This window comes from Camelina sativa, chromosome 1 (assembly GCF_030686135.1).
Source record: "Camelina sativa cultivar CO46 ecotype springtype chromosome 1, ASM3068613v1".
Lineage (NCBI taxonomy): Eukaryota > Viridiplantae > Streptophyta > Magnoliopsida > Brassicales > Brassicaceae > Camelina > Camelina sativa.
Genome location: NC_141880.1, coordinates 6860382 through 6886760, shown reverse-complemented (window position 1 = coordinate 6886760; position 26379 = coordinate 6860382). Strand labels below are relative to the sequence as shown.

At 33.8% G+C, this 26379-nt stretch overlaps 3 protein-coding genes, 1 non-coding gene and 3 pseudogenes across 8 annotated transcripts; 5 read left to right on the top strand and 2 right to left on the bottom strand.

The window, feature by feature from the left end:
* Positions 1-87: 87 nt before the first annotated feature.
* Positions 88-2586, top strand: LOC104774377 (pentatricopeptide repeat-containing protein At3g16610 pseudogene; annotated as a pseudogene). The gene is made up of 2 exons (XR_765325.3): positions 88-2218; positions 2307-2586. The product of XR_765325.3 is annotated as a pentatricopeptide repeat-containing protein At3g16610 pseudogene (transcript).
* LOC104705072 (helicase-like transcription factor CHR28) lies at positions 2379-5993 on the top strand (annotated as a pseudogene). Its single transcript, XR_015594723.1, has 10 exons — positions 2379-2517; positions 3013-3154; positions 3294-3365; positions 3451-3528; positions 3622-4303; positions 4382-4512; positions 4609-4830; positions 4936-5332; positions 5428-5637; positions 5745-5993. The product of XR_015594723.1 is annotated as a helicase-like transcription factor CHR28 (transcript).
* A 277-nt stretch (positions 5994-6270) lies between these two features.
* On the top strand, positions 6271-7600 carry LOC104781473 (putative F-box protein At3g16590). Its single transcript, XM_010506155.3, has one exon. It carries the CDS (start codon positions 6283-6285, stop codon positions 7423-7425), a length of 1143 nt encoding a protein of 380 aa, XP_010504457.3. The 5' UTR covers positions 6271-6282; the 3' UTR covers positions 7426-7600.
* A 5940-nt stretch (positions 7601-13540) lies between these two features.
* On the bottom strand, positions 13541-14264 carry LOC104781463 (rapid alkalinization factor 23). Its single transcript, XM_010506143.3, has one exon. The coding sequence runs from the start codon at positions 14186-14188 to the stop codon at positions 13796-13798; it is 393 nt and encodes a 130-aa protein (XP_010504445.1). The 5' UTR covers positions 14189-14264; the 3' UTR covers positions 13541-13795.
* A 1671-nt stretch (positions 14265-15935) lies between these two features.
* LOC104781454 (uncharacterized) lies at positions 15936-19244 on the top strand (annotated as a pseudogene). Its single transcript, XR_015594734.1, has 10 exons — positions 15936-16140; positions 16236-16382; positions 16482-16594; positions 16955-17047; positions 17152-17254; positions 17342-17416; positions 17904-18001; positions 18123-18236; positions 18525-18748; positions 18970-19244. The product of XR_015594734.1 is annotated as an uncharacterized LOC104781454 (transcript).
* A 1181-nt stretch (positions 19245-20425) lies between these two features.
* LOC104705052 (putative protein phosphatase 2C 40) lies at positions 20426-23458 on the top strand. Of its 2 annotated transcripts, XM_087507531.1 has the most exons (5): positions 20511-20733; positions 21458-21524; positions 21625-22591; positions 22679-22943; positions 23018-23458. In XM_087507531.1, exons 3-5 carry the CDS (start codon positions 21827-21829, stop codon positions 23143-23145), a joined length of 1158 nt encoding a protein of 385 aa, XP_087363657.1. In that variant the 5' UTR covers positions 20511-20733; positions 21458-21524; positions 21625-21826; the 3' UTR covers positions 23146-23458. The 2 variants fall into 2 exon arrangements, with proteins under 2 accessions (XP_019102202.1, XP_087363657.1); XM_019246657.2 differs by having other exon boundaries at positions 20426-20733; positions 21458-22591.
* Positions 23459-26026: 2568 nt separating this feature from the next.
* TRNAK-CUU (transfer RNA lysine (anticodon CUU)) lies at positions 26027-26099 on the bottom strand. The gene has a single exon. It is a non-coding gene; the product is annotated as a tRNA-Lys (tRNA).
* Positions 26100-26379: the final 280 nt, after the last annotated feature.

The following is a 26379-nucleotide window of genomic DNA, read 5'->3' as shown; positions in this document are numbered from 1 at the left end:
GGAATTCACTTTGTATATTTAAAAGAGTCAACGAAGTTCTTACGTTATGACTTTGGTTTGTAACCATGCGTTGGGTTGCTATGAATTATGATCCCAATGTATCTGAGACTTCTGGAATCCTGTATTCGATCAAGGAATCTAACATTAGGTCAGATCATTCATCAGCACCTACTTAAACGCTCCCTTACGTTGCGTTCCTCTACCCTCCTCGTCAATTTAACGCGTCTTTACGCATCATGCAACGAAGTCGAACTTGCACGCCATGTGTTCGACGAAATTCCCCATCCGAGGACGAACCAAATCGCGTGGGACGTGATGATCAGATCCTATGCATCGAATGATTTCTCGGAGAAAGCTTTGGATTTGTACTACAAGATGCTCGATTTTGGTGTTAGACCAACGAAATACACTTACCCATTTGTGCTGAAAGCATGTGCTGGTCTGCGAGCAATGGAAGATGGTAAGCTGATACATAGCCATGTGACATGTAGCGACTTTACTACTGATATGTATGTGTGTACTGCTCTCGTTGATTTCTATGCTAAATGCGGGGAACTAGATATGGCATTACAAGTGTTCGACAAAATGCCTAAAAGAGATATTGTGGCATGGAACGCTATGATTTCTGGGTTTTCTTTGCATTGCTCTTTAACTGATGTCATTGGATTGTTTTTGGATATGCGTAGAAGCAGCGATGGACTCAGGCCTAATTTGTCAACACTCGTTGGGATGTTTCCTGCACTAGGAAGAGCTGGTGCTTTGAAAGAAGGGAGAGCTGCTCATGGGTATTGCACCCGGATGGGTTTTAGCAATGATTTAGTTTTCAAGACGGGGATCTTGGATGTATATGGCAAAAGCAAGTGCATTATCTATGCGAGAAGAGTTTTTGATTCAGTGTCTTTAAAGAATGAGGTAACCTGGAGTGCTATGATTGGTGGCTACATAGAGAATGAAATGATAAAGGAAGCTGGAGAAGTGTTTGTGCAGATGCTGGTTAATGCAGATGTGGCAATGGTGACGACACCAGTGGCCATTGGGATTATTCTGTCGGGTTGTGCAAGGTTTGGAGATCTGAATGGTGGGCGATGCGTACATTGTTACGCGGTTAAAGCAGGCTTCATCTTAGACTTAACTGTTGGAAACACCATTATTTCATTCTATGCCAAGTATGGAAGCTTATGCGATGCTTTTAAACAGTTTAGTGAGATTGGCTTGAAAGACGTTATTTCATATAATTCTCTAATCTATGGGTGTGTAGAGAACTGTCGTCCAGAAGAGAGTTTACGTCTATTTCATGATATGAAATCATCTGGAGTTAGGCCAGATATAACAACACTGCTTGGTGTCTTGAACGCTTGCTCTCACTTGGCTGCTTTGGGACACGGTTCTAGTTGCCAAGGGTATTGTGTTGTTCATGGCTATTCAGCTAATACAAGCATTTGTAATGCACTGATGGATATGTACACAAAGTGCGGGAAACTTGATGTAGCCATGAGAATTTTCGACACAATGCATAAGCGGGACATAGTTTCGTGGAACACAATGCTGTTTGGATTTGGAATTCATGGGCTTGGCAAAGAAGCTCTTTCTCTGTTTAAAAGTATGCGTGACACAGGTGTGAACCCAGACGAGGTGACTTTTCTTGCTATTTTGTCTGCTTGTAGCCATTCAGGACTTGTGGATGAAGGGAAACAACTGTTCAAGTCCATGTCTCGAGGAGATTTCAATGTCATCCCAAGAATAGACCATTACATTTACATGACTGATCTACTAGCACGTGCCGGATACTTGGATGAAGCTTATGGCTTTGTCAACAAGATGCCATTTGAGCCCGACATTCGCGTGTTGGGTACACTTCTCTCTGCTTGTTGGACGTACAATAATGTGGAACTTGGTGATGAAGTGTCGAAAAAGATGCAGAGTCTTGGAGGAACAACAGAAGGCCTAGTTCTTCTCTCCAACACCTATTCAGCTGCTGAGAGATGGGAAGATGCAGAGAATATTAGAATGACACAGAAGAAAAGAGGGCTTCACAAGTCCCCTGGTTTTAGCTGGGTCGATGTTTGATTATTATGAGGATCTTAAGCAGAACCTTGAGTATTCTTGGAAGTCTGGCATTATCCCAAATTGGCTGAAAGAGGTGAGATGAGAACAAATGGAAGCTCGACAAGATGAGATCGTAGAGAGAGATACATTGTTTATGCCCAACCAGACGCAGGTATTGCATATAATTTAAACCAAACTAGTAGAGAGGAAGTTTAGAACTATTTTCAGGATTTTTAATTGATCTCCTTGTTGTGAAACAGGTAGACAGACAAGACATAGAGTGGTGTCATGAGTGTTATGAAGCTCCTTTGCTATTGGTCGCTAAAACACACCTAAGAAACCCTGAAGATGGTGAATTCGACGGTACCGTAATAATATGAAATTACGATTTTGCAGAGGAAGACAGGGGAAGTAACCGGAGAAGCAAAGAGCTTTCTCTGTTCCACCTTTAAAACTCTGCCGTAAAAAGAGGTAAGGTAAGTGTATATACAAAAATCTTATTGGGCCAACCGACTTACTAATAAAGCCCTTTGTTGGTATTATTATCATTATATATAGAGATCGTTGTTGTTTAAAATTCGTTCCGTGCGATCGTCTCTTTCTCCGTCCAAGCCGCAACCCTAATCACAACAGTGCGATTCTTAATCACAAACTCGTTTCATCTGCTTGATCACGTCCCAAATTTTCCCAATTATCTCGGATTCGTCCTCTGTTCTTGTTCTGCCCTTTTCATACTTTTACCTCGTCGTGATCAATAGGGTTTTATAAATCACATAAACCTTAACAAAATTGGTAATGTTTGATTGTTAATTTTTAAGAATGCTTATATTTCGTTACTCATGTGACGCTAGTCATAAATAATGTTACTTAATCTACAAGAATATTTGATTCGAATGATGGTTGCTTATATAGTCTGATTACTAAACAACCGTTTCGTTAGTTAACAGTAATGTCTTTGTCTGGCAGGGCTGAGTTCTTGACTCTGACATCAAAAAGTGGTTTTAGGATGGATACTGCCATGGAGAATTATAGTTCAGGTAGTGATGAAGAAGTAAAAGACGAGGCGACCACCGTTAACGAGAGGGAAATCTATCAGGCTGCATTACAAGTATATTCATCTTAATCTCTTTTTTTTTTTTTGGACTTCAACACTTAAGTAGCTCTCTTTGTGATTTTGCTTTCATATTATGTTGGTGTTATCCCATTAACCAACCTGATATCAATTAATATGGCTTAGTTAATTACAGGATCTGAAACAACCCAAGACCGAAAAGGATCTACCTCCCGGTGTTCTTACAGTTCCTCTTATGAGGCATCAGGTAATAATTATCACGTTTTGACTTAACTTCCTTACTTTGGAATTTGGTCCTATTGAGTATACTAATATCTCTATTGTTTCTTCAGAAAATTGCATTGGAATGGATGCGTAAGAAAGAAAAAAGAAGCAGGAATTGTAGGGGAGGGATATTAGCAGATGATCAGGTCACAATTTAATTATGTTGGTCACATTTTTTTTGGAACTAGGTGATATGTTAAAATTTCTCACAAGTTATATATGTGTGTGTGCTAATGCAGGGACTTGGTAAAACAATCTCGACGATCTCTCTTATCCTATTGCATAAGTTGAAGTTACAATCAAAGCAGAAAAAGCGAAAAGGTCGAAAATCTGGTGGTACTTTGATTTTTTGTCCAGCAAGTGTTGTAAAGCAATGGGCAAGGGAAGTGAAAGAGAAGGTTTCTGATGAACACAAGCTCTCTGTTTTAATCTACCATGGATCTAACAGAACCAAAGATCCTATTGAATTAGCAAAATATGATGTGGTTGTGACAACTTACGCCATTGTTACAAACGAAGTCCCTCAAAACCCTTTACTGGGTCTTTTTGATACATTCAGTAAGAAGAGAGACAGAGCAAGCTTTGAAGGATCTAATCTTCAGCCTCCCGCTGGTGCACTAGGAAGAGTTAGATGGTTGAGAGTAGTATTAGATGAAGCTCATACAATTAAAAACCATAGAACCCTAGTTGCAAAAGCTTGTTTTAGCCTTAGAGCCAAAAGGAGATGGTGTTTGACTGGAACACCGATACAGAACAAAGTTGACGATCTTTATAGCTATTTCAGGTTTCTTAGATATCATCCCTATGCCATGTGCCTTTCATTTCGTCAAAGAATCAAGGTTCCAATTTCCAAAAATTCTCTTCGGGGTTACAAGAAGCTTCAAGCTGTTCTAAGGGGAATAATGCTTCGCCGCACCAAAGGTATACGTTAACTCCTACTATGTCCTTTTGTAGTTGTGCTAATCATCTTCTAATTGTGTTTATGTTGTCCTTCTATAGGAACATTACTTGATGGACAGCCTATAATTATTCTACCTCCAAAGCAAGTTAATTTGAGCAAAGTGGACTTTTCAGTAGTAGAATGGTCGTTCTACAGGAAGCTTGAAATGTATTCACGTTTGCAGTATCAGGTAATTCTCCGATAGTTATCATATATGTATATACACAATGGTGACTTCGTACCTTGTAATATGATATATTTTTTTATATCTTTCTCTTATCTATAGGAATATGCTGATGAAGGTACTTTGCATGAACACATGGCTCATCTTTTGGTAATGCTTCTGCGGCTACGCCAAGCTTGTAATCATCCACAACTTGTTAATGGATATAGTCACTCAGATGCTGTTGAAGAAATACCAGATGTGGGTCATGAATCCGATAGAGAGTATCTAACAATCCTCCTCAATCTCTTAAAATCATCCTTTAGCATCTGCAATGTCTGCAACGTAAGTGCATTAATGTAATGGTTGCGCATTTATTGTCTTGAGGCTCCTTCACTATGTTCCTAATATTCTTTTTTTTTTTTTCACTCTTATTATTATTCTCTGCAGGATCCACCAAAAGACCCTGTTGTTACTTTGTGCGGCCATGTGTTTTGCTATGAGTGCAGAGCTTAAACATGATAATGTTTTCACTGAATCTGCAATTAGAAGTTGCATCAACGATTATGATGATCCTAAGGATAAGAAAGTTCTTTTTTCGCTACAAGGCGAGTTTATTTCATCCAAAATCCAAGCTGTGATAGAGATTCTTCAGTCGCTTGCAAAGCAAGGCTCTGATCCAGACTCTCCACCAATAAAGACCATAGTCTTCTCTCAGTGGACGGGTATGCTTGACTTGGTTGAGCAGTCTTTTGTCAAAAACCGTATAAAGTTCAGACGACTAGATGGTTCAATGTCTCTACTAACAAGAGACATAGCTGTAAAAGAATTCAACAGTGATCCAGATGTAAGTGATGTTACATTACTTACATGTTTTGCTTTCAAAATTCATCTTTTACAATTCTCTAAGTAAGACAATGTAATGTTTTAATACCAAAACAGGTAGAAGTGATGCTGATGTCTCTTAAAGCTGGAAACCTTGGATTGAACATGATAGCTGCCTGCCATGTTATTCTCTTGGATCTTTGGTGGAATCCAACAACTGAAGACCAAGCTATTGATAGAGCTCATCGTATCGGACAAACTCGGACTGTTACGGTAACACGTATTGCCATCAAAAATACCGTCGAGGAACGAATTCTTACTCTTCAGGTATAATTATTTCTAATTTGTTCCAAACCTATCAGGATCATTTCAAGATTATAATAACATTGCTCCACTCAATTGTGATTTTTGTTTCTTTAAATTAATTTTCACAGGAACGTAAAAGGAACATTGTTGCATCTGCATTGGGTGAAAAACATGGTAAAAGTTCTGCTATTCAACTAACATTAGAAGATCTTGAATACCTATTTTTTGGCGAGTAGAAATATACCGAAAATCGTGTGCCCCTAGAGTTTTGATAAGGAATAAAACCTCTAGCTTTTTTACATAAAGTCACAAGTGTGAATGTAAAGAGATATTTTAATTTCACATGTTGGTTAGATTTTTTATTAGTAATGCAAAAATGGTTTACTTATCACCAAACAAATAAATTAAAAAAAAATGAGACAAAATTAAAGATGAAAGGGGCCATTAAAATTTTGAGGATCTAAAAGGTGGTAAAATTATTTTTGGGCTTGGTCATCCATGAAATCAACCAGATCTTTTTGTCGTAATTGCAATGTGAAAAATGGAAAAATATTGGTTTAGATCTTTTATAAAAATTATAATTTTATAATAACTCAAATTTTATTCAACTGAGCATTTATAAGAAATTAGGGTTTCTTCTCTATCCAAAAAAAAAAAAATATAACGATGCCGAAGAAGCTTCCAGCGGAGTTGGAGGATGAGATACTTTATCGTGTTCCACCTCTATCTCTCGCTCGATTCAGAACCGTTTGCAAACAATGGAACACACTCTACAACGACAAGAGATTCATCAACAATCACTTGGCTTGCGTCCGTCCTCAATTCATCTTACGGACCGAGACTTCCAAGATTTATTCAATAGGCATCAATCTCGATGACTCATTAGAGGTGCGTGAGCTTAACCTAGAAACTCATCATGATTGTCGTAATAAGAAACTCAAGTTGTATCGAAACATGTTTTATTGCGACGGGTTTTTGTTATGTCCTGCTTTGCCTCACATGGTTGCGATCTGGAATCCATGGTTAAGACAACAAACTAAATGGATCGAGCCGAAGAGGAATAGATTCAATTTATATGGACTAGGTTATGATAATGGTAGACCTGATAAGGAATACAAGATATTAGGGTTAAGTTATGGTTACAGTGAAGAGATGGACGGCAGTAACAGCAAAATTGACCCGAGAGTTTCAATCTACGAGTTTGCAACCAATGCGTGGAAAGATTGTAAGTTTGGTTTACTTGACTGGCACTTAAGATCTCCACGGACTGTTTTATCTTTGAATGGAACTTTGTATTGGATTGCTAAGAGGTTTGAGAGTGGTGATACTTTTATCCAAAGCTTTGATTTTTCAAGCGAGAGATTCAAGCCCTTTTGTTTCTTGCCGTGTAAGAACGATTTCGGGGATACTCAAATCCTTGAGGTTTTTAGGGGAGATCGGATCTCTGTGTTGGAACAATGCAAGACAACAAAGAAGGTCAAGATTTGGGTGACCAAGAACATGATTAGTGGAGATATGAAGGATATTGTGTCGTGGAGACTGTTAATGACGGTGTCGATACCAAACTTCCCGAGATTACAAAACCATACACGCTGTAATTCTCAGCCGAGTTACTTCATCGACAACAATGATGACAAGAGGCTTATTGTGTGTACCTGCGATGAAATTGGAAAGCCTTGCGTCTATATAGTGAAGGGAGATAGGTTCAAGAAGATTCAAATGGGTTTTGAGGTTGATCCTTGGCCTTTTCACATTGTCTATGTTCCTAGTTTGGTTCCCATTCCTTTAGTTCAAGAGCAACGAGAATGAGAAGTTTAGTTTATATTACATTTTTGAGGTATTATTAATTTGAAGAGTTCATTGTTTTATGGATTGGGTAACATATTAAAAAAAAGAAAAAAAAATTACTTTTTTAAATGGTTTGTTCAGCTGAGGCTTTGTGAATGATGTTCGAAATTTAATAAAGTGTATATATTATGACTAAAAATGTATATACCGTACGTTTATGATAAGTGGTGAGTCTATTTCGACTTCTTCTTATAACTAGTTCATGTTTTATGGATCAGAGACTATCTATACAAAGCCAAAGCTTTTTTAAAAAATATGTTTTCGAATGTTTTGTTTACTGTGGCCTGGTGGAATAGTTTGATAAATTCTGTCATAATAACATGAAATACATGACAGAATTTGCCTACCTTTGTATGTGATCCTCAAAGGCAATGATTTGTGAACTTGGCCGAGATAAATTTGTAAAGTAAAGTGGCTAGTCTCGTTATACAATAATCTATACTAATATATATATATATATATATATTTCATTATCATTTTCTGTTTTTTTTCAGTTTAAAAACTGCCAATGTAATGGTTTTTTCTAAAAAAATTAAAGTTCAAATGTAAAACTAGCACAACGTAATAGTATATTTCGAAAGGACTAAAATCTCTTTAGTCCTTTTTCCTCCGATTTCACTCTATTTAGCCCCAAATGGTAAAAATACAATATTACTCTCAATAAAATTACTAAAGATTAAATATAATTAAATCAGTAATTGTTCAATAAAAAACACAGTAGCTCAGTGGTTATTAAAGGTTAAATTTAATTAAATCAATAAGGTGAAGAATTTTTTCTTATTCTCTTGTGCCCCTATCTCTAAAAATAATTTCTACACTATCCCTAATTATTCTACATACCTCTCTACCTTTACTATAAAATTTATTTTTAATTTTATCCTTCCATTAAACTATTGTTATATTCATTAAACTTATAAGAAAAAATAAAGAAAAAAAACAAAAAAAAAAAGAAAATTCTTCACCTTCACCCACATGTCATCATTGAAAATCTCCCACCACTGTAGCTCATCTTCCCTATTCCACCCAAATTGAAAAAAATTGAGAATTTTTACACCATTAAAACTAAAGCTCAAGCTTCCAATTGAGATGAAATTTTCTTGAGCTCTTATATTCTATATTAGATATAGATGTTGTTCTTCAACAATATTTTAAGTACCATTTTTGTTTTGTAATTTGTATTGTTTCTTGCAAATATGAAGATTTAAATTAGGGATTTTATGGTACAGCTCACAACAAATACAACTATGGTACAACTACGTTTTAATTTATAGCTCAAAATGTTTTATTTTCGTGGAACAACTAATTGAAATGGGTACACCTAACGTACAACTATGTAGAACTTTGAACTCTACAAGTAATTAATTTTAAAAACCAAAAATCTATCTATTTCTATTAATAGATACAAACATACACACCTACAATATTTTGATGGTCACTTTGTAAATTTTATGTTCATTTTATAGATCTTTTACTACATAGAGAAAATATTCATAATATTTGATGATGACTTTGTAAGTTTTAACCAAGTAACTATATCAAAACATGTAAAAAGGTTATTTTACATAAATTATCTGATGAAATTGCAGTAAAATGTACTTTAGTTACCTAATATCACATGTACAACTATGAAAAATATTTTTAGTATAAGGTACTACTGATAATAAAGTATCAAAGTACAACTATGCTTATCCTTATATAACTATAAGTTTGAAGTACAACTATTTGAAAAATTTGTTTGTATTTAATTAATTTTTCAAAACATGTGGGAGCATGTGTTAAATGAGATTCATTTTCAACACATTCATTCGTTCATTTAAATTTGTTTAAAATTTATTAAAATTCGTTTTATTTTTTTTTTTAAATTCATTTTAATACATTTTTTAAATCATTTTTATAAAATAATTTAAATCATTTTATAAAATAGTCTAGTTGTACCTAAAATATTGCAATTGTACCCAAAGTATTATAGTTGTACCAACAATACAAACTACAATCTATCCAACGAAAATACAAAACTACAATCCTCTTTTTCTGTAATGTTTCATCGGCTATCTCATCAATATTATGCTGCTGCAATTCCTCTTATAAACCTATTGGAAAGAGACCACCAAACCCTCTGTGATGTGTTCATCTTTTCGATTTGTGACCACGTTATGTCCCATCAAAAAACCACATAAAACAATCAATTTTTTTTCACAATCCACAAGACCAACAAATACATCCACATCATTAGCCGTAAACCCAGTTCAAATTCTATTCATATTTCCCATGAACCTAAATCGTTGGAAATAGCAAATTAGGGACTTGGATGAAGAGGATTTAACATAAGCGAAATTGGGGAGATTAACTGAATTTGAATAGAATTTCCATATAGTGTGTTTGAAGGATTTACAGAGAAAAGAGGGATTTGCCTCAATCGAATCAAAAAAAGTATATGAGAGAGGTAGCCTTAAATCTTTTTAGATTGTTGGATCAAAGGTTCGATTTTTGGATGGGTGTGAGATTTTGTTTCTGATATGAGAAAAAAAAAAAAAGAGAGAGAGAGAGAGAGGAGAAGTAAAAAAATTTCAGAATCGAGAGAGACTGAGAGAGAAAGAGAAAGTTAATTGGGTGGAGTCCAATATTTAGTTGGTTTGGGTGGAGTGATCCGATTAATAACTGGTTGGGTTGGTAAATAAATTAAACTATAAAGGATTAAGAGGTCTTTCAATAAATTTTTGATTTAAGAAAAAGAAAAAAGAAATTCAGTTTTATAAGAGGTGTATATGAGAAATGTTTTTTGGGAAGTAAGGCACACGAGAATAAGATCCTATTTCCAAATATTGCATTGTATGTTTTGGAGCAAAAAATTGTCTTCTTTAGCCTAGTGTTTTCTTTACATGTATTGTACGTTGCTGGTTATTCCCAAGGTATTTCCTTAACCTTTCAGATTATCCTAAGAGAAAAATGCGATATAAAAGAGAAATAGATGTTTATATATCAGAGAGCAGGATTCTTCCAATGTTTTACATTGCTGATGTGCACCATGCGCTAGCTTAATGCTCACTCATTTGTCCATGTTAATTAGAAGTGCAACTCAAAAAATCAAACACAAAGTGTGTGCAAAATAAATATATATATATATATATATATATACTAAGGTGTGGTGAACGAGATCTTAGAGTCTTCCAAGAACATTTCAAGTCAACACTGGTTTGTCAAGGTTGTGGAAGAGAGTCAAGTTACACTGATCACTTCATTTAGTTGTATTTCACATTAAATGGTTGGACTAATGTTGAGAATCTTGGAACATTGGTGAATTTTCCATACACAATCTATATTTGATTAAGTTTGATCCATTGGTGGGAGAAATTAGAAGCTCTTCAGTTTGATCTATCAGTGCTGGAATCGGTGGTGAAGATTTCTTCATGCGCCTACATAAATCACAATCTTCGACTTTGGCAAGTATGCAACAAAGAAATATCGATCGGCTTTGGTATGTAATATTAGCTCAATTTTTGAACCTAGAATTTTGAACTCTTATGTGAAACAACTATACATAAGCACGCCTTGTGATAATTTGGAAAAAAATAAATATTTGAAACTCACTTTTTTATGGTTATTTTGGATGTGTAGGGTTTGCATTCTCGAGATGTAAAATTCTAACAAATGCTCATCTAGTTGATGTTGTCAACTCACACACATTTTTCCAAGTTCAAAGGCACAACTCATAAATCTTATACACTGCAAAAATCGAGAAAATATCACACCAAACCAGTGTTGACTTGGTTTCCATGACGAAAGTAGGTGATAATGTCATCATTCAAATCTTAAGAGATGGAAAAAAGCAAGCGTTTTAAATAGCGTTAACACCGGTTAGTCATCTCTTTCCAACAATATTGTATCGCATTTTTTAAACTATTCTTACAATTACTTCATTTTTGCAACAATATTACATCCTTCCTAGTTACTTCATTTTTGTGGGGCTTGTCTTTGCACCATTGACGGAATCATGTGCTGTTGATGTGAGCGAATTTAGAAAAAAAATTGCAAATGTCAGGTGCATGATAAGGACAGAATGGCTTTGGACCATAATGTCATCATTTCGCAGGTTTTGGTTTTCTCTGTTCTCGGTACATATTTCTACTAATGAAGATGGTATATTTGCTAGCTACTATAAGGTGTTTTCGTTTGGTTTTCTTTCTTAACAATAAAGCATTTTAGAGAGTTTAACAAACATGATAATTTGTTACTTGGAATAGGTATTGATAGATGACATCAACAAAGAATACAAAAGCTTCGAATTTCTTAGGGTAATTTTGAGACCCTAACCCAACTTGTCAAAAAATTTAGTGATGTGAATAATATTGCTATGGTTTTGTAATCGTTCCTGCAAAATAATATGTGGTTATTCGGTAGTGGGAACAAGTTAATAAAGTAAACGGAGTGATACCAAAAAATCTAAAGCATCTATGTGAGCAGATAGAAGGATGTTCTACTGAAAATTTGTGACTGGATTTAGAGCATGACTTTGTAGTGGTATTCGACAAGGATTTGGTGTTTTTAGAACGAATTCAAGTACTTGTATATTCAAACATTTTGGAAATTTCAACAATGCCAGTCTTTTTAACTCGCATTGTGTTTTTTGAGATATTAAATATGTTTACTAAGATATATAGTTAAGTTATATAGTAGCATCTACTATGTTTAGGTTGCTGTTTCTAAGTAGGAACTTACATATTTCTTTGCTTGGAGGGTTTTAGTCTGTTTCTTGGTTTGTTTTGCAAAACACTAGTATAATCGTTAAAACTGTTATAATTTATATTTTCTTTCTTCTAAATATGGCCCAAAGATAACATATTGTGCCGGTCCGAGTCTATCTCGCTAAAGACAGCTCATAGAAGTCTAGTGGGTCCCAAAAGAGTCGTTTGCTTGATCTATGTAGAATCCCATCTCGTCTAAAATGTTGACATATGAATAGATGGTAGGTAAAATAACTCGTGTTTTTAATATCCAAATATATTATTATAAATAGTTAGTTCGCTGATCCAAAAATAATAATAATAATAAGTAATGCCAGCTGCAAAAATTTGATGTGATGACCATCCCATTTGAAATCTGCCAAAAGAAATATTTGTTTTGAAGAATGCTATTTGCAAGAGAGAAATTTGTATAAAATGGATATGGGAAAGCTAAGTCCGCGTGACAAGGATGCGGAAGATGTCATCGTCATTTCTTGTTCGTATGCACACGTTAAAGACTCACTTCCATTATTCCATACATACATATAAATTATACACAATATGAGCTTCATTATTGGATCAACATTTACATATAAATAATGTATAACAATCGGGTGATGAGACTGTTTGCCTATGGGCTGTCCCATGATGGATGGGATGATGCGAGGGAGATGTGGTCCAATTTTTTGTATATATTTATGTTAAAAATGTGACAAGAGGAAGTATAAGGACCATTCGATTTAAAAGTGCAATAAATATAAAAGCGTCTCTAATTGAATTATTGTTGCGATATTTATTAGATGTTTCTCAAAATGGGTCCTAAATTAATGTAACGTTTTGTTTTTCTTCTTCTTTGAAAATTTTTATTTCCTCCAACGACCTTTAACCATTACATTATATTTCGTTAATCACGAAGAGCTTATGTGTTTTGCTTTGTAGGTGAAGGAGTCCCCGTGACAAACAAATTTCATACTAGTAGTATATAGTTTGTGCAAAATGTATGTATATTACAAATTAAAAAAAAAAAAAAATTAATAATAGTATTATCCTACACGTGTGGGTAGCTCTGCCGAAAGAGATGCGTGAAGCTGGCTTTAGTTGGCTCCCAACCAAATCCTATCATCGCCTCTTTATTTTCCACATCTATCTCAATAATATTCGATAATAAGAAAATAAAAAAAAAAGTACTTTATTATTTTTTATTTAACTAGCGATCATATGGAAACGTATTTTATTTTCTTAAGGCACATGCATATGCACCCATGTATTACGAAAAAAAAAATTCATATATAATACGAATTACCTGGTTATCAATATTCCATTTATCACTGATGATACTATAAATTAATAATGTATTTACGCCATAATATTTTTATTTTTGTTTTTGTTTTTGTGGTTTATGTAACAAACTTACATCAATAAACAGAGATAAATTCTCAGAAACATTTACAATATATGTGTAACCAAATCTATTGCGTAATGAACTTTAGATAATATTAAACCGGCAAAAAAAAAAAAAAAAATCTGAAAATTATATATCAGAAAAATAGAAAAAATAATTTAAATAAAAAAAAAAGGAAGAAGAAAGATTTAAAGAGAGTTACAAAGATTCAGCGCCGGCAGCGAGTGATGGCGCTGCAGCCGCGAGAGTAAGGGTTGGCCTGAGCTCCACGTCTGCAATTGTAGTAAGACGCGCCGCGTCGTGAGCAGGGAACAGTGTTTCTCCTAAGCGCACCGTAGCTTATGTACCTCCTCGCCGCTAACATACGCCGGCTGATCTCCGAGTCCATCTCGAACTCCGCTCCCATTTCTCCTCCGCCGTAGAATAGATCTCCGTCTTCGTCTCCGAGGGCGGCGGAAACAGAGCACTCTGCTATAGTACCACGACACTCTGTCTCAATCGGAGCTACGAATTCGACGGACTGAGAAGACACCGCAACGTACCAGTACTGGACGGTGAGAATGACTAGAATCGCCGCCGTGGTTATGGAGAGACCTCTCATTTTTTTTAATTTTGTAGCTTTATCTCTCTACTCTGTGCACGACGAACTTTGAAGAAAGAGAGAGAGATAAAGGTGAAGGTTTTAAAAGAGAAGAAGAAGCTTAATGAAATGCCACTGAAAGATGGAAGTAATTACGAATAATACCACTTTGACTTATAAGGAGGTGTCGTAAATAAGACGGCTTTTTACAAGTTGGGGGTTGCTTTTGTTAGCTTCAGACCTAAGGATGTTTAAATGCGTTAAGTGTGAAGTGTTTGATGGCGACTTCCACTAATTATATCATCTTCTTCGTTCATTTTTCCTTTTTTTTTTTTTTTTTTTTTTTAATATATCAACCAACCAAACTTTTAAATTACTTGATCTCTATTTTATTCTGGAAATTTTTGTTTGTTTCTGTTCAAAAAATGGAGTTATGTAAAAAAAAAATACTGGTACGAAGGTAGATAAAGAATAAATACAGAACGCATATGAGTGGTCTCTCCTTCCATGCTTTGATAAACTATTTCAAAAAAAGGTTACCTATTAAAATGCCAACATATTAATGAAGGGAGTTTAATGTACATCTCTTATGTATTGCTCATATTTGTGATTTGTAACTTCATCAAAAAATGGACAGTTTAACCTTTGTTATTATATTTAAAAGAAAAAAATGTGCATTATTATTAAAATGATATCAGGCGCAGCGACACGCCGCCACAAAGCAATTTTTTATGAAATGAGAAAATAGTTTTCAAGCATTGGACTGGACCCATCCCCCCCACCGGGACTTGAACAATTTTCTTGGATAATAATAATCGTAAGGTTTGTGCTTTTTATTTCTTATGAGCTATAAAACATATTTATGTGTATGATTTTATAGATAAGTTGATATTTTTTCATTAATTCTTTTTTATCTTATTTTTTATTTTTATGAGAAAAGAAATGATTTTGTTCTTGGAGTTTGATGGATTAACAAGTTGTGTGATAGTCTAAAAAAGGTTTTTTAGTGGAAGAAAGTGAAGAAGTTGGCGAGGATGAAAAAGAAAAAGAGTATAGCAAATAACCAGACGGTAAAAGTAATGATGACGATTGCCACAAAATTTGACAATAGAAATGACAAGAAATAATATGAAGAATAAGAAAATATTGAATAAAAAATACGAAAACATAGGTGGTAGCGATCAATTAAATATGAAAACGAGTTAAATTCATAATGATAAAATTGTTTTGTTTTGTTTTTCTTGTGGTCAAAGAAATGGTTTAGTATATGTGAGATCATCAGTTTAATTCGCCTCGCCTGGATGTCGAGTTAAATTCATAATTTTTTTGTTATCAGATTTGATTTTATAACACAACTGATTTTTATATTTCAAAAAATTGTGTATCTGAAATTTAACTTTTTCCTTAATACTAATTTAAACTTTTTATAAGATAATATTTTACAATTATCTTTAATCATATATATTTTTCATAAAAATATATCAAATATACTCATGCGTAGCGTAGGGTGGGTTTAAAACCTATCATGCGTAGCGTAGGGTGGGTTCAAAACCTAGTCATCGCAAACGAGAAAATATAATACACAACAGTAATATCTGGAATAAATATCACAAAACACAACAGTAATCTAAAAGGCCCAAATAATGAAGGCCCAACAATAAATATCTGGAAAATGCGGCTTTTAAAAACCAATTTGACAAATACACGTAATGAATTGTAAAAGTTTGAATAGTTTGGTACTCAATTGTGTTATTATTAACCTTTTTTTTTTTTTTTTTTTACTTTTCTTCGTTGACTGTTGACCAAAGTCGTCGAGAGGTTTCTTCAATAGACTTTGCCCCGGTCACTCTCGCTCGTGCACCACCGTGACGAAGCCGACGGAATCCACCATGGATTTTCCTCCGACGAAGCTTGATTATCATGTAGACATGTTCAGTCTCCAATCTCAGTCCAGATTCCTCTCCTGATACAAGGTCAGATAGTAACCATTCTTTCGAGCTCTTCGACGTCGACTTCATTGCTGAATCCTTTAAATAGTTTTCTATATGTTTATCGTATATGATTTCAGGCGGAAGATGGACGCACAGCTCTGATATTGGATTCGACGGTGTTTCATCCGCAAGGTGGTGGTCAGCCGTCAGACACCGGTTTTATCGAATTCTCCGGTTTGGATTTCAAGTTTTCCGTTCAAGATGTTCGATCGAGAGACGGAATTGTAATTTTTGAATCTCTATCCTGTCTCAGTGTAGATGATTTTTTTTCGTAATTTTGTGTTTATGATGTTTGTGTATTCCCTTTTGAATATTTGTGTTAGGTTCTCCATTACGGAGTTTTCGAAGGTTCTAATCATGAGAGTGGAATGGATATTGAGGAAGGGAAACATGTTCATTTGTTTGTTGATGAAACAAGGCGCAAACTCAATTCCAGGCAAGTAAATGTTGATTGAATCTGATTAGAAAAAAGTCTAGCTTAGTCTTCAGGAAGATGAATGGTTTAATGATTTGGTTGTAGTTGTTGGCATGGCAAAAATTTTGGAGTCATTCTTATTATGTTATCACTAGATAGAAGCTGTGAATCACAAGTGATGCAGTTTCGTGTAATATGCTTGTTGAAATCTTCAGACTTCAGAGTTTAAAATACTGGCTTGTCTAAGACTGTTCTCAATGTATGCAAAATTTCTGAAATATAGATTATGAGTTGTGCAGTTTTTACTTTTTAGTTCTTGCATTGTCGTTGTTGTTTTGTTTCTGTAATTTAGCGTTACAGTTAATATTTGTTCATCATCAGGTTGCACTCAGGTGGACACTTGCTAGATATGTGTATGCAGAAAGTTGGGTTAGGACATTTGGAGCCTGGAAAAGGGTACCATTTTCCAGACGGGTAAGGATCTCACTTAAGGATGTGTCATCTGCTTGACTCTTTGCCACTTTCGTTAAAAATAGTGATACATAGAAACTGTGATCTAACAACTACAATGTTATCAGTCCATATGTGGAATACAAAGGAAGCGTTCCACAGAATGAATTACAGGTGAAGCAGAGAGAGTTGGAGGCAGAAGCTAACGAACTGATAACCAAAGGAGGAAAGGTTTGTCGTCAGAGTCTCTTTACCATAGTTGGATTTCTTTGATTTTGTGTCACGGTTATTAATTATGATTCTTTTGCCTTGTATAAGGTTTATGCTGCTCTATTGCCCTATGAAGATGCATCTGTGCTCTGTGGTGGCAGTCTTCCTGATTATATTCCTAAGGTATATGCCAATATAGATCTTTTCCCTTATCTTCCATTGCTAATAAACCTCGGGCGTCCAGCTTACAGACTTATTTTTTCATACTAGACATATCCTTAAATGAGACAAGTTCTTATAGTAGCAGCAATGTTTATCTTTAGTTATATGAAAATTTTGCAGCTATGTCATATATTAGACAGTGGCTTTTTTTTTTTTTTCTTAAAAGTGATATACAATTATTTGGCTTTGTATAATAAATTGTTAGTAACAATTTGTTACCATGGATAGATATACCATTTTCTGTATCAATTCCTGCTCTTGCTGTGTTTTTTTAATCATCTTTCTGGTATATATGTTAGTGAAAGGGAGCACCTAACGTAATAACCATTGCAATGAAAAATAGATATCAGATGGCACTGTGACAGAGATTCCACGATAGAATGTCTCTATGTATTTTACTCTAGAGATATATATCAAACTCAAACTTCTGTATTTGCTTACCTTGCAGGGAAGCACTCCCCGGATCAGAAAATTAGGTGACAACCCCGGGTGTCCGTGTGGTGGGACACATGTCTCCGATATATATCTGATATCATAAGCATGAAGGTAAACATCCAATATTGAATATACTGTAGCAATCTGAAGTAGATATTTGTGGTTTCCTTCTTTTGCCTTGTGTTTTCCAAAAGTACATGATTCTGGGTGTTTCTCCTTGTTTTTGCTTTAGATCACACAGCTGAGAACAAAGAAAGGAATGACGAAAGTTTTCTACACCATTGCATCTTGATACTTCACTTATTGGTTTCAGCTTCCGTACTAATTATGTATACAATAAGTCAAGGTAATCCTCAGCACCTACTTCTTGTTGATACTCTGTGATTTCATCAACGATAAATATAAGTAGGCCCATCAGTTTAGCTCTTAGCCTTAAACCGTATCTAAAACAAACAGTTAAGGTTTGTTTTTACTGTTAGTCCTTGAACAAGCCTAGGTTATAAATTCCGGGTCTATACATAGTATTGTCTCGATATATAGACGATAAGATATTAGCAAAGGAAAGAAATCCCAGGTTATGTGGTTTAAGAGACTTAGGCGAGCTTGCACTGACTAGATGCACATATTACAACAGCTAATGTATTGTTGGAAAAATCGCGGTGGATAAAGACAAACAGAGAGATCTATCGTATTCATTGTAATATGCGGAAAAATGGGGTACGTAAGCTAATGGAACTATCATCAAATGTCATTTTCAAGAGGAGGGGAATTATAGTGACGACAACTATTTTCATCAGTTGGCTTCAACAGCAAGCAGCCTCTCCTGTGGTTCAACAGCCACAAATCAGTATTTTGTGGGTAATTTATCAAATCTATTAAACGACTCTCCCTATCATTGATAAGTCGTATATGAAATGATATTGATGTGATATGATATGATATCCCCACTCCGCCTCTTAATTAGTATTACTATATTGACTCTTGGTATTGTAGAATCATACTGGACATTTAATCCGAGATTTTTATAATATTGTTCGTGCATCGATTTGGTTTGCTTGTTTCGTATTTTACTATCTTAGGTAGGCAAAATTAGTGCCTGGATGTGATGCGATCAAGGGTTTGGAAACGGTAATTTTGGTTTTACCAAACCGAAACAATCGGTGAGTTTTTTGAGCGTTTATCATCGGTTAAGACTGTACTTGTCTGCGGTTTGTGTGACTTTGAGAAAATATGTAAAAAATCGAAACTGATTGTTCGAGGTGACGACATAGGGTAGATAAAAATATATACTAGTATAAAAAATTGAATAGTTTTCTGTGTTGCTTCTTGATAGGGTTTAACAACTTTGGATCAAGTCAGAGGTGCTGAAAATGTTAGATCTGTTCCCCTTTTCTACGTCATGCGACCTAACTCGTAAACATTCTCGTTTTTTTGCTTACCGCTTAACTTATTAAATACTCTTAAGTCACTAATTGATTGCTTCCTCTACGTCTCTGTTCGCGGCTACTATGTATGAGAGTACGCTACGTCCACATCTAGTAGCCTAGTACCCCCAAACAAAAAAAAAATCAGATTTTCTGTAACGTCACTATGTAATTTTGGGCTATATATTATTCTGTTGTCCATAAAAAATAAATTGCAATATTTTCAAAATAAAAACAAATTACAACTCTGACTTTGATGTAAACAAATTACACAAATAAACTCTCTATGTTACAAACAAAATCTGCAACCTTATTTATTTTAGTTAATATTTTAATCTCTTCTTATTTTCTAAATTTGCTATAGTGAATGATTAGGATAAGGGATTTAGTACCATTTCAATGTTTATTATATATACCCTCTTGCAAATATAAAATCGTAGGATTATTAATATTTTGGTTCTTTGAGCAGTCCAAGAAAAATAATAGAGGAACAATTGAATTTAAAATATTTTAGAATGTACAAGTAGGGATCTGAGGATGACATCATCAGATTAAAAATGTCAACTAAACACACTTATTGCCTTCAATTGTTGACTCTTCATAGATCTTTTTTCTGGGTCGATCAATATTTTTTGAGTTCCTAGTTTTTAACATCGTCACGCCTAACTAAAATATCTCGTTTGATATATTCTTTCTCAGGAAGTTATGAAATTTTTCTTTCTTTTATTTTTCTATTTATTATTAAACAAGGTGTAAATTCGTCGTTCTGTAAAAAGAAATAAACAAAGTTACAGAATTTATGTAATAATTACTATTGGCTTTAGAAAACTCTTTTTTTTTTTTTTCAGATTTCTTTTTTACTTATGAATAGATGAGTTTACTTTCTTTTTTTCTTGAAGGAAGAAAATCATCTATTCGTAAATAAAAAAGAGATCTGAAAGTATCTAACCAAGAAAACTTGCAAAATATACTAAAATAGACCTCTGTATACAACCGAGATTCTAATAAAAACTTCGCATCATTATTGTTTCGGGTAAAAAAAAAAAATTGAACTTCAAAATAAAAATTAAAAAAAAAAGCTAAAAAGCAACGAATCAAAAACGAAAAAGGCAGAGAAGAAAGAAAAAAAAAGTGTGAGAACAAAAAAAGTAAAAAACAATAGTTATAAAGAGGGGAGGCTTTAGATATTTTTTAGCAATACCCAAAATTAGCAAAAACAAAAAAACATTCAACTCGTTAAAAAACTCTTTCTCCTCCATCCATCCATTAAATCCACCCCCCCCCCCCCCCCCCCCTTCTCTTCTCTTCTCTTCTCTTTTCACTTCTCTCACTCTTTTTTAACTTTTTATATATTCTCTCCTCTCCGATTTGTTTCTTTTGACGACTAAGTTCTTCTCTGTGATTCGCGTATTCGTTAAGGTAAAAAAAAAAAACCACCCATTACTCTCATTCTCAATATCTCTTAATATCTGCTGCGTCTTCTCGATTTCGTTTTCGTTCCGATTTAATCTCGATTTTAGATTTTTATTTTTTAATTTGTTCTGCCAATGGGAAACTATTTGTTAAGGAGATTTTTCGTTAATATAGAGATATATGATCAACAAATATGACACGACACGACATGGTGAATACTTCTGATGAAACCAAATCTATATCTATATGAGTTTCTATCTTCTCTGTTTTTTTAGATAGCTTTGCTTTTGTCTGTAAAACCATTTTATCTGAAACTAACAACTTTTGTGGTCTGCATTTAATGGCGTCGTCCTATGTAAAAAACAAAAAAAAAAGAGTTTATTTTTAGTTTTTTTAACTCTCACGTTTAACTCTCAGTCCTTCTATATGTGTGCTTAGACGACTCTCGCCACGTTTTTTTTTTTTTTTTTTTGTCTCTATAATTATTAAAGCAACTAAGTGTTGGGTTTGGGTTGTGTTTAAGTCTAAGATTTAATTAGGAGTTTAGGACTGTTGATGATTAAAAAAAAAGTACTAACCTTGATGTTTTTTGTTTTCAATCCAAGACTTACAGTTTTCATGGTTAGTGGATCTTGTTTTGAATCAAGATTTGATAAGCAGAGTGGTGTACTGATTCGTATTTGAAACTTTTTTATGAATCTGATGAGTTAATGGATCTTTGTTGTTTCAGAAACATTATCAAGAAAGTGAAATTAAAAAAAAAAAAAAAATGCAGGAAGAGACTGATCCTACTTATGGTGAGATTGAGATAAGTTTTGGTTATCAATGCAATAATAATAAGATAGGGATTCCTGAAGATAGTGTACCTGATGGCCGTGAGGTTCTTGCTGGGTTTAGGCTTCAAAAGACTAGCAGTTTCTCTTGTTTATCTGGAGCTGCTTTAAGCGGCAACCCTACCTTAGCCAATACCAATATCTGCAATGGAGTGATTGGTTCTGAGATTTTGCCTTCTCTAGATTCTCCTAAATCTTTCAGGAAAGTTCCATCTTCCCCTGCGCTTTCTAAGCTTGACATACTCTCTCCTTCTCTTCATGGAAGCATGGTGAGTCTTAGCTGCAGCTCGTCTACTAGTCCGAGCCCTCCTGATCCTGAATCTTGCTACTTGACGTCATTGAGTTCTCCTTCTTCTGTTAATGAAGGGTTTCTCTCTGCCATGGAAGTTCAAGTTGCGGGAGGTGCTGCAGGGGAAGATAGGGTTCAAGCTGTATGCTCTGAGGAGAACGGTTGGCTCTTTTGCGCTATATATGATGGATTCAATGGGAGAGATGCTGCTGATTTCTTGGCTTGTACTTTGTATGAGTCTATTGTGTTCCATCTCCAGTTGCTTGACCGCCAGATGAAGCAAAGCCTTACCAAGTCCGATGATGATGTCGAAAAGTTGGAGTTGTTGTCAAACATAAGTAAAATAGATTACTCTTCCTCTGATTTGTTCAGACAAGGAGTGCTAGATTGCTTAAACCGTGCGCTTTTTCAGGCGGAAAACGATTTCTTAAGGATGGTTGAACAAGAAATGGAAGAGAGACCGGACTTAGTATCCGTGGGATCTTGCGTTTTGGTCACTCTCCTTGTCGGGAAGGATCTCTACATCCTTAATCTAGGTGATAGCAGAGCTGTTCTAGCGACCTATAATGGTAATAAGAAGCTGCAAGCTGTTCAGCTCACAGAGGATCATACAGTTGATAACGAAGTCGAAGAAGCTAGACTCTTAAGTGAGCATCTTGATGATCCCAAAATCGTTATTGGTGGAAAAATCAAAGGAAAGCTTAAAGTTACTCGTGCTCTAGGAGTTGGTTACTTGAAGAAGGTACTAGTAATATATTATTATTAAGTGATGGTTTTATTATACTTGGAAGAAAAAAATATCAAATAGCTCTTCTCCATTAACTTGCAGGAGAAACTGAACGATGCACTCATGGGAATTCTCCGTGTTCGTAACCTTTTGAGCCCGCCTTACGTCTCAGTGGAACCATCGATGAGAGTTCACAAGATAACGGAATCAGATCACTTTGTTATAGTTGCAAGTGATGGTTTGTTTGATTTCTTCAGTAACGAGGAAGCGATTCTACTCGTACATTCCTTCATTTCTACTAATCCTTCTGGTGATCCTGCTAAGTTTCTACTTGAACGTCTTGTAGCTAAAGCTGCTGCTCGCGCTGGTAAGAAGTTTTGTTTTCTACTCATGTTTTACTTCAGTGAATTTCATGAACTCAATGACTAAACTTTGATACAGGCTTCACGTTGGAAGAGTTGATGAATGTTCCGGCTGGTAGGAGACGGAGATATCATGATGATGTGACTATAATGGTAATCACTCTCGGTACCCATCAACGTACCTCAAAGGCTTCTACGTTCGTGTGATTTTTGATGATGATGATGGCGACAAATTGTAATTAGTCTCATTTGATCTTCTTTTAGACTCTGGAACTGGTCACAGTTTTTTTACTTCGCTGCTGGAATTATTTCAATGTATATAATATATTATTGTAGTTCTTGGGGTTTTGTAAATGGCTAGAGGCCTAGAATTCATTAAGTTTGTCTCGATCTTCTTCAGCCATATGTTCTGTTTCTTTTTGGTCTTTAGTCGGTTTTGTTTGTAACCCAGGATGTATGTTCGGTACCTCGGTTCTATTGGATTCATCAATCTCAACGAAGCGATGGCGTTGGAACTTCACTTGCCATTTTAGTATTTTACATTACTGGTCGGTCTGTATTAATTTATTGTCGGGGAATATGCTTTGGAGTTTGGCCGTTTTAAGCAAAAATAAAGACAGTAACGATTGTTAAACCAGGCCAAACCAAAAATCTGTTGTGATTCGGTATAGACTGGGTTCCTGATAAGTACAAAACCGAGACGGTTATTGGACCCGATAATCTATAAGTCACATATTCCCGTTGAAAGAAAAAGTTCCTTGGAAAGCAAGCAAACCAAATTTCTCTAGTTATTTTAACTCAATTATCCAAAAAAAAAAAATTGAAAAACTTACAACAATCATCTTTAAAAGCAATGGTGAATTCAGTAGAAACAACAGAGAGACTGACAAACTTGATTAACTTAGATAGAGAAACAAAGAAACAACTTCCTAAAGACCGGCTATGACTCTAACTAACATTCTACAAATCAAGATAAAACAATTCAAAAACTAAAAACTAAATCAGCCGTAAAAACTAAATTGTGCATAAGACTACGACCAACTTTATTCTTCACATCATGGATGCTATTTTAACGGCTGGTTAATTAATTCGGCTTGAAATTTTTGTTGCAAGATTTGCAATCCCACGAAAGAGAGTTTTTACACTCCCTCTCAAAGTAACTATATTGGTTAGAACCAGGTAATTTTTTTTTATTTTTAGTTGCTTAATGATCTCGTTTGTCCATGCTTAGAATAGAAAATGAAATACAAAGTGTGTGCAAAAAAAAGGCATATAACTAAGCTCAATTATGTGGTTTAATAGAGATGATGTTATTGGGACTCGATGATGATGTGAAAATCAAATACAAAGTGGAATGATAGTAATTAAGCTCAGTGTGGCTTAAAATCAAGAAACTTATGTCGAGTGTTTTATAAATTTTTAATGCAGTTTGATTCTATGTGTAATCTACTACAAATATTATGGAAGTATAATTTTAAAATAATATTTACCCCTTACTAAAATTACATAAGCATGTAATTACAACTATAGGTTTCGGTAAACAAATTAATAATAGTTATTAAAGATAGATAAGACAAATACTAATACATAAAAATTAATAAAGTAGGCTGCAAATTGTTGTATGTAAATGAATTAGGGAAAATTGAAAATAAAGGATATATAATTGAATTATTGTCCATCTATGCATTCCTATATTTATGGTTGGTCACAGATGCTTTAATATCATTTAAACTCCATTATATCCTCATATTTTCAAAAATATTGAGCAACTATTAAAAATTTAAATTAAAAAAATCCTTTATTTCCAAAAACATTTTGGACAACATATAGGACCAAAAAAAATATACACTTTAGTAAAAACTCTATAAATTAATAATGTTGAGACCATGGTATTTTTTTAATTTATATTGATATTAATTTATATTTTTGTTCAAAAGATATTAATTTATCTATATATAAATATTCATTATTTATAGTATAAATTAATAATTAGTATTTTTAATAGTTAATATTCTTGAAATATTTGAATTGAAACAAATTTCTAAACAATAAGATTAGTATTTGTATGCTCTAAATTTTTAGTTTTGGAATTGAAATTTTAATATTTAGAAAAAAAATTCTTGACCAAAAATTACAAATACAATAGATAAATTCACTTATATACATGATTTAGTGACTTCAATTGTTATATTTTAACAATCTATAAGACTTTCAAAATGAAAATTCTTATTTTTTTAGAAGTTGAAATCTTAAAGAAAATTTTGGTTATTTTTATGACATGTTATAGAGTATACTACAAGGTTATAGTTTGAATTAACAACAAATACAAACCTTGAGCTTTCATATAATTGTTATATCCTCTCAAATAAGCCCAAATCAAATTGTATTTTATATTAGTGTCCAATCTATTTGTTTTATAATCTTCTTTCATAACTGTTATATAATTTTAAATTACATAGAATTTGTTTTCTATTTTTTGTAGAATATAAAGAAAATCAAAAGAAAATACTTTCTAACACTTTTAGAACATGAGTAACTGTTAGAAAATATATTCTAATTTTTATAAATAAAGAAAAAACTATAGAATATGTATTCTAAATTTCGTAGAAATTAGTATTCTAATAGAAAATAAATAATTTCTAAATTTATTTTAACATGTAGAGTGTGTAGAATATTTTATCTAAATTTTGTAGAACATGTATAATGTATAGAATACTATAAATTTTTAGATCATATTTTTTCCATTCAAAACGGCACAAAACGACATATTTTTTACGTATAAGCATTCTAATATTTTCTTCATCAATTTTTTTAAAAAATATCTAATGTTTTATGCAAATGGTAATTTAGTTGACATGTAGTTATAGAATGCATAAATGGACAATAATTCAATTGTTTATTTTTAATTTTGCCAATGAATTATTAGAAAATTAGTTGAACATTTGTGAGATCTTCTCTCTTTATTTGTTTACTGTTTACCTTCTCATTATTAGGAGAAGAGGGACTATTTTACATTTTCTAGTCAAAATAAGTTAATAAATATAGGAGTTATTTGAATTAATTAAATCAGTGATAAATGAAAAAAATTCGCCCACCGTGGGGCTCGAACCCACGACCACAAGGTTAAGAGCCTTGCGCTCTACCAACTGAGCTAGACGGGCTTTGACGTTGGTTGCGTTTCATTAACGGATATAATCTTATTTCTATTAATTTTAATTTTTGTAAGGGTATTTCTAAATTTTTTATAATTAACCTATTTGTTGTCATTTTCTTGAGTAAAGACATTATAATACCACATACCTCATTGTCAACATATTATAAACATTCCTTCCTCATACTCATTTCCTAAAAAGTCGATATTTCATAATTGTTTTCTTTTCTTCTAAGGTGTGGGGTTGGCATTACACCTTCTTAGTTCTTACACTTGAAGAACCATTAACT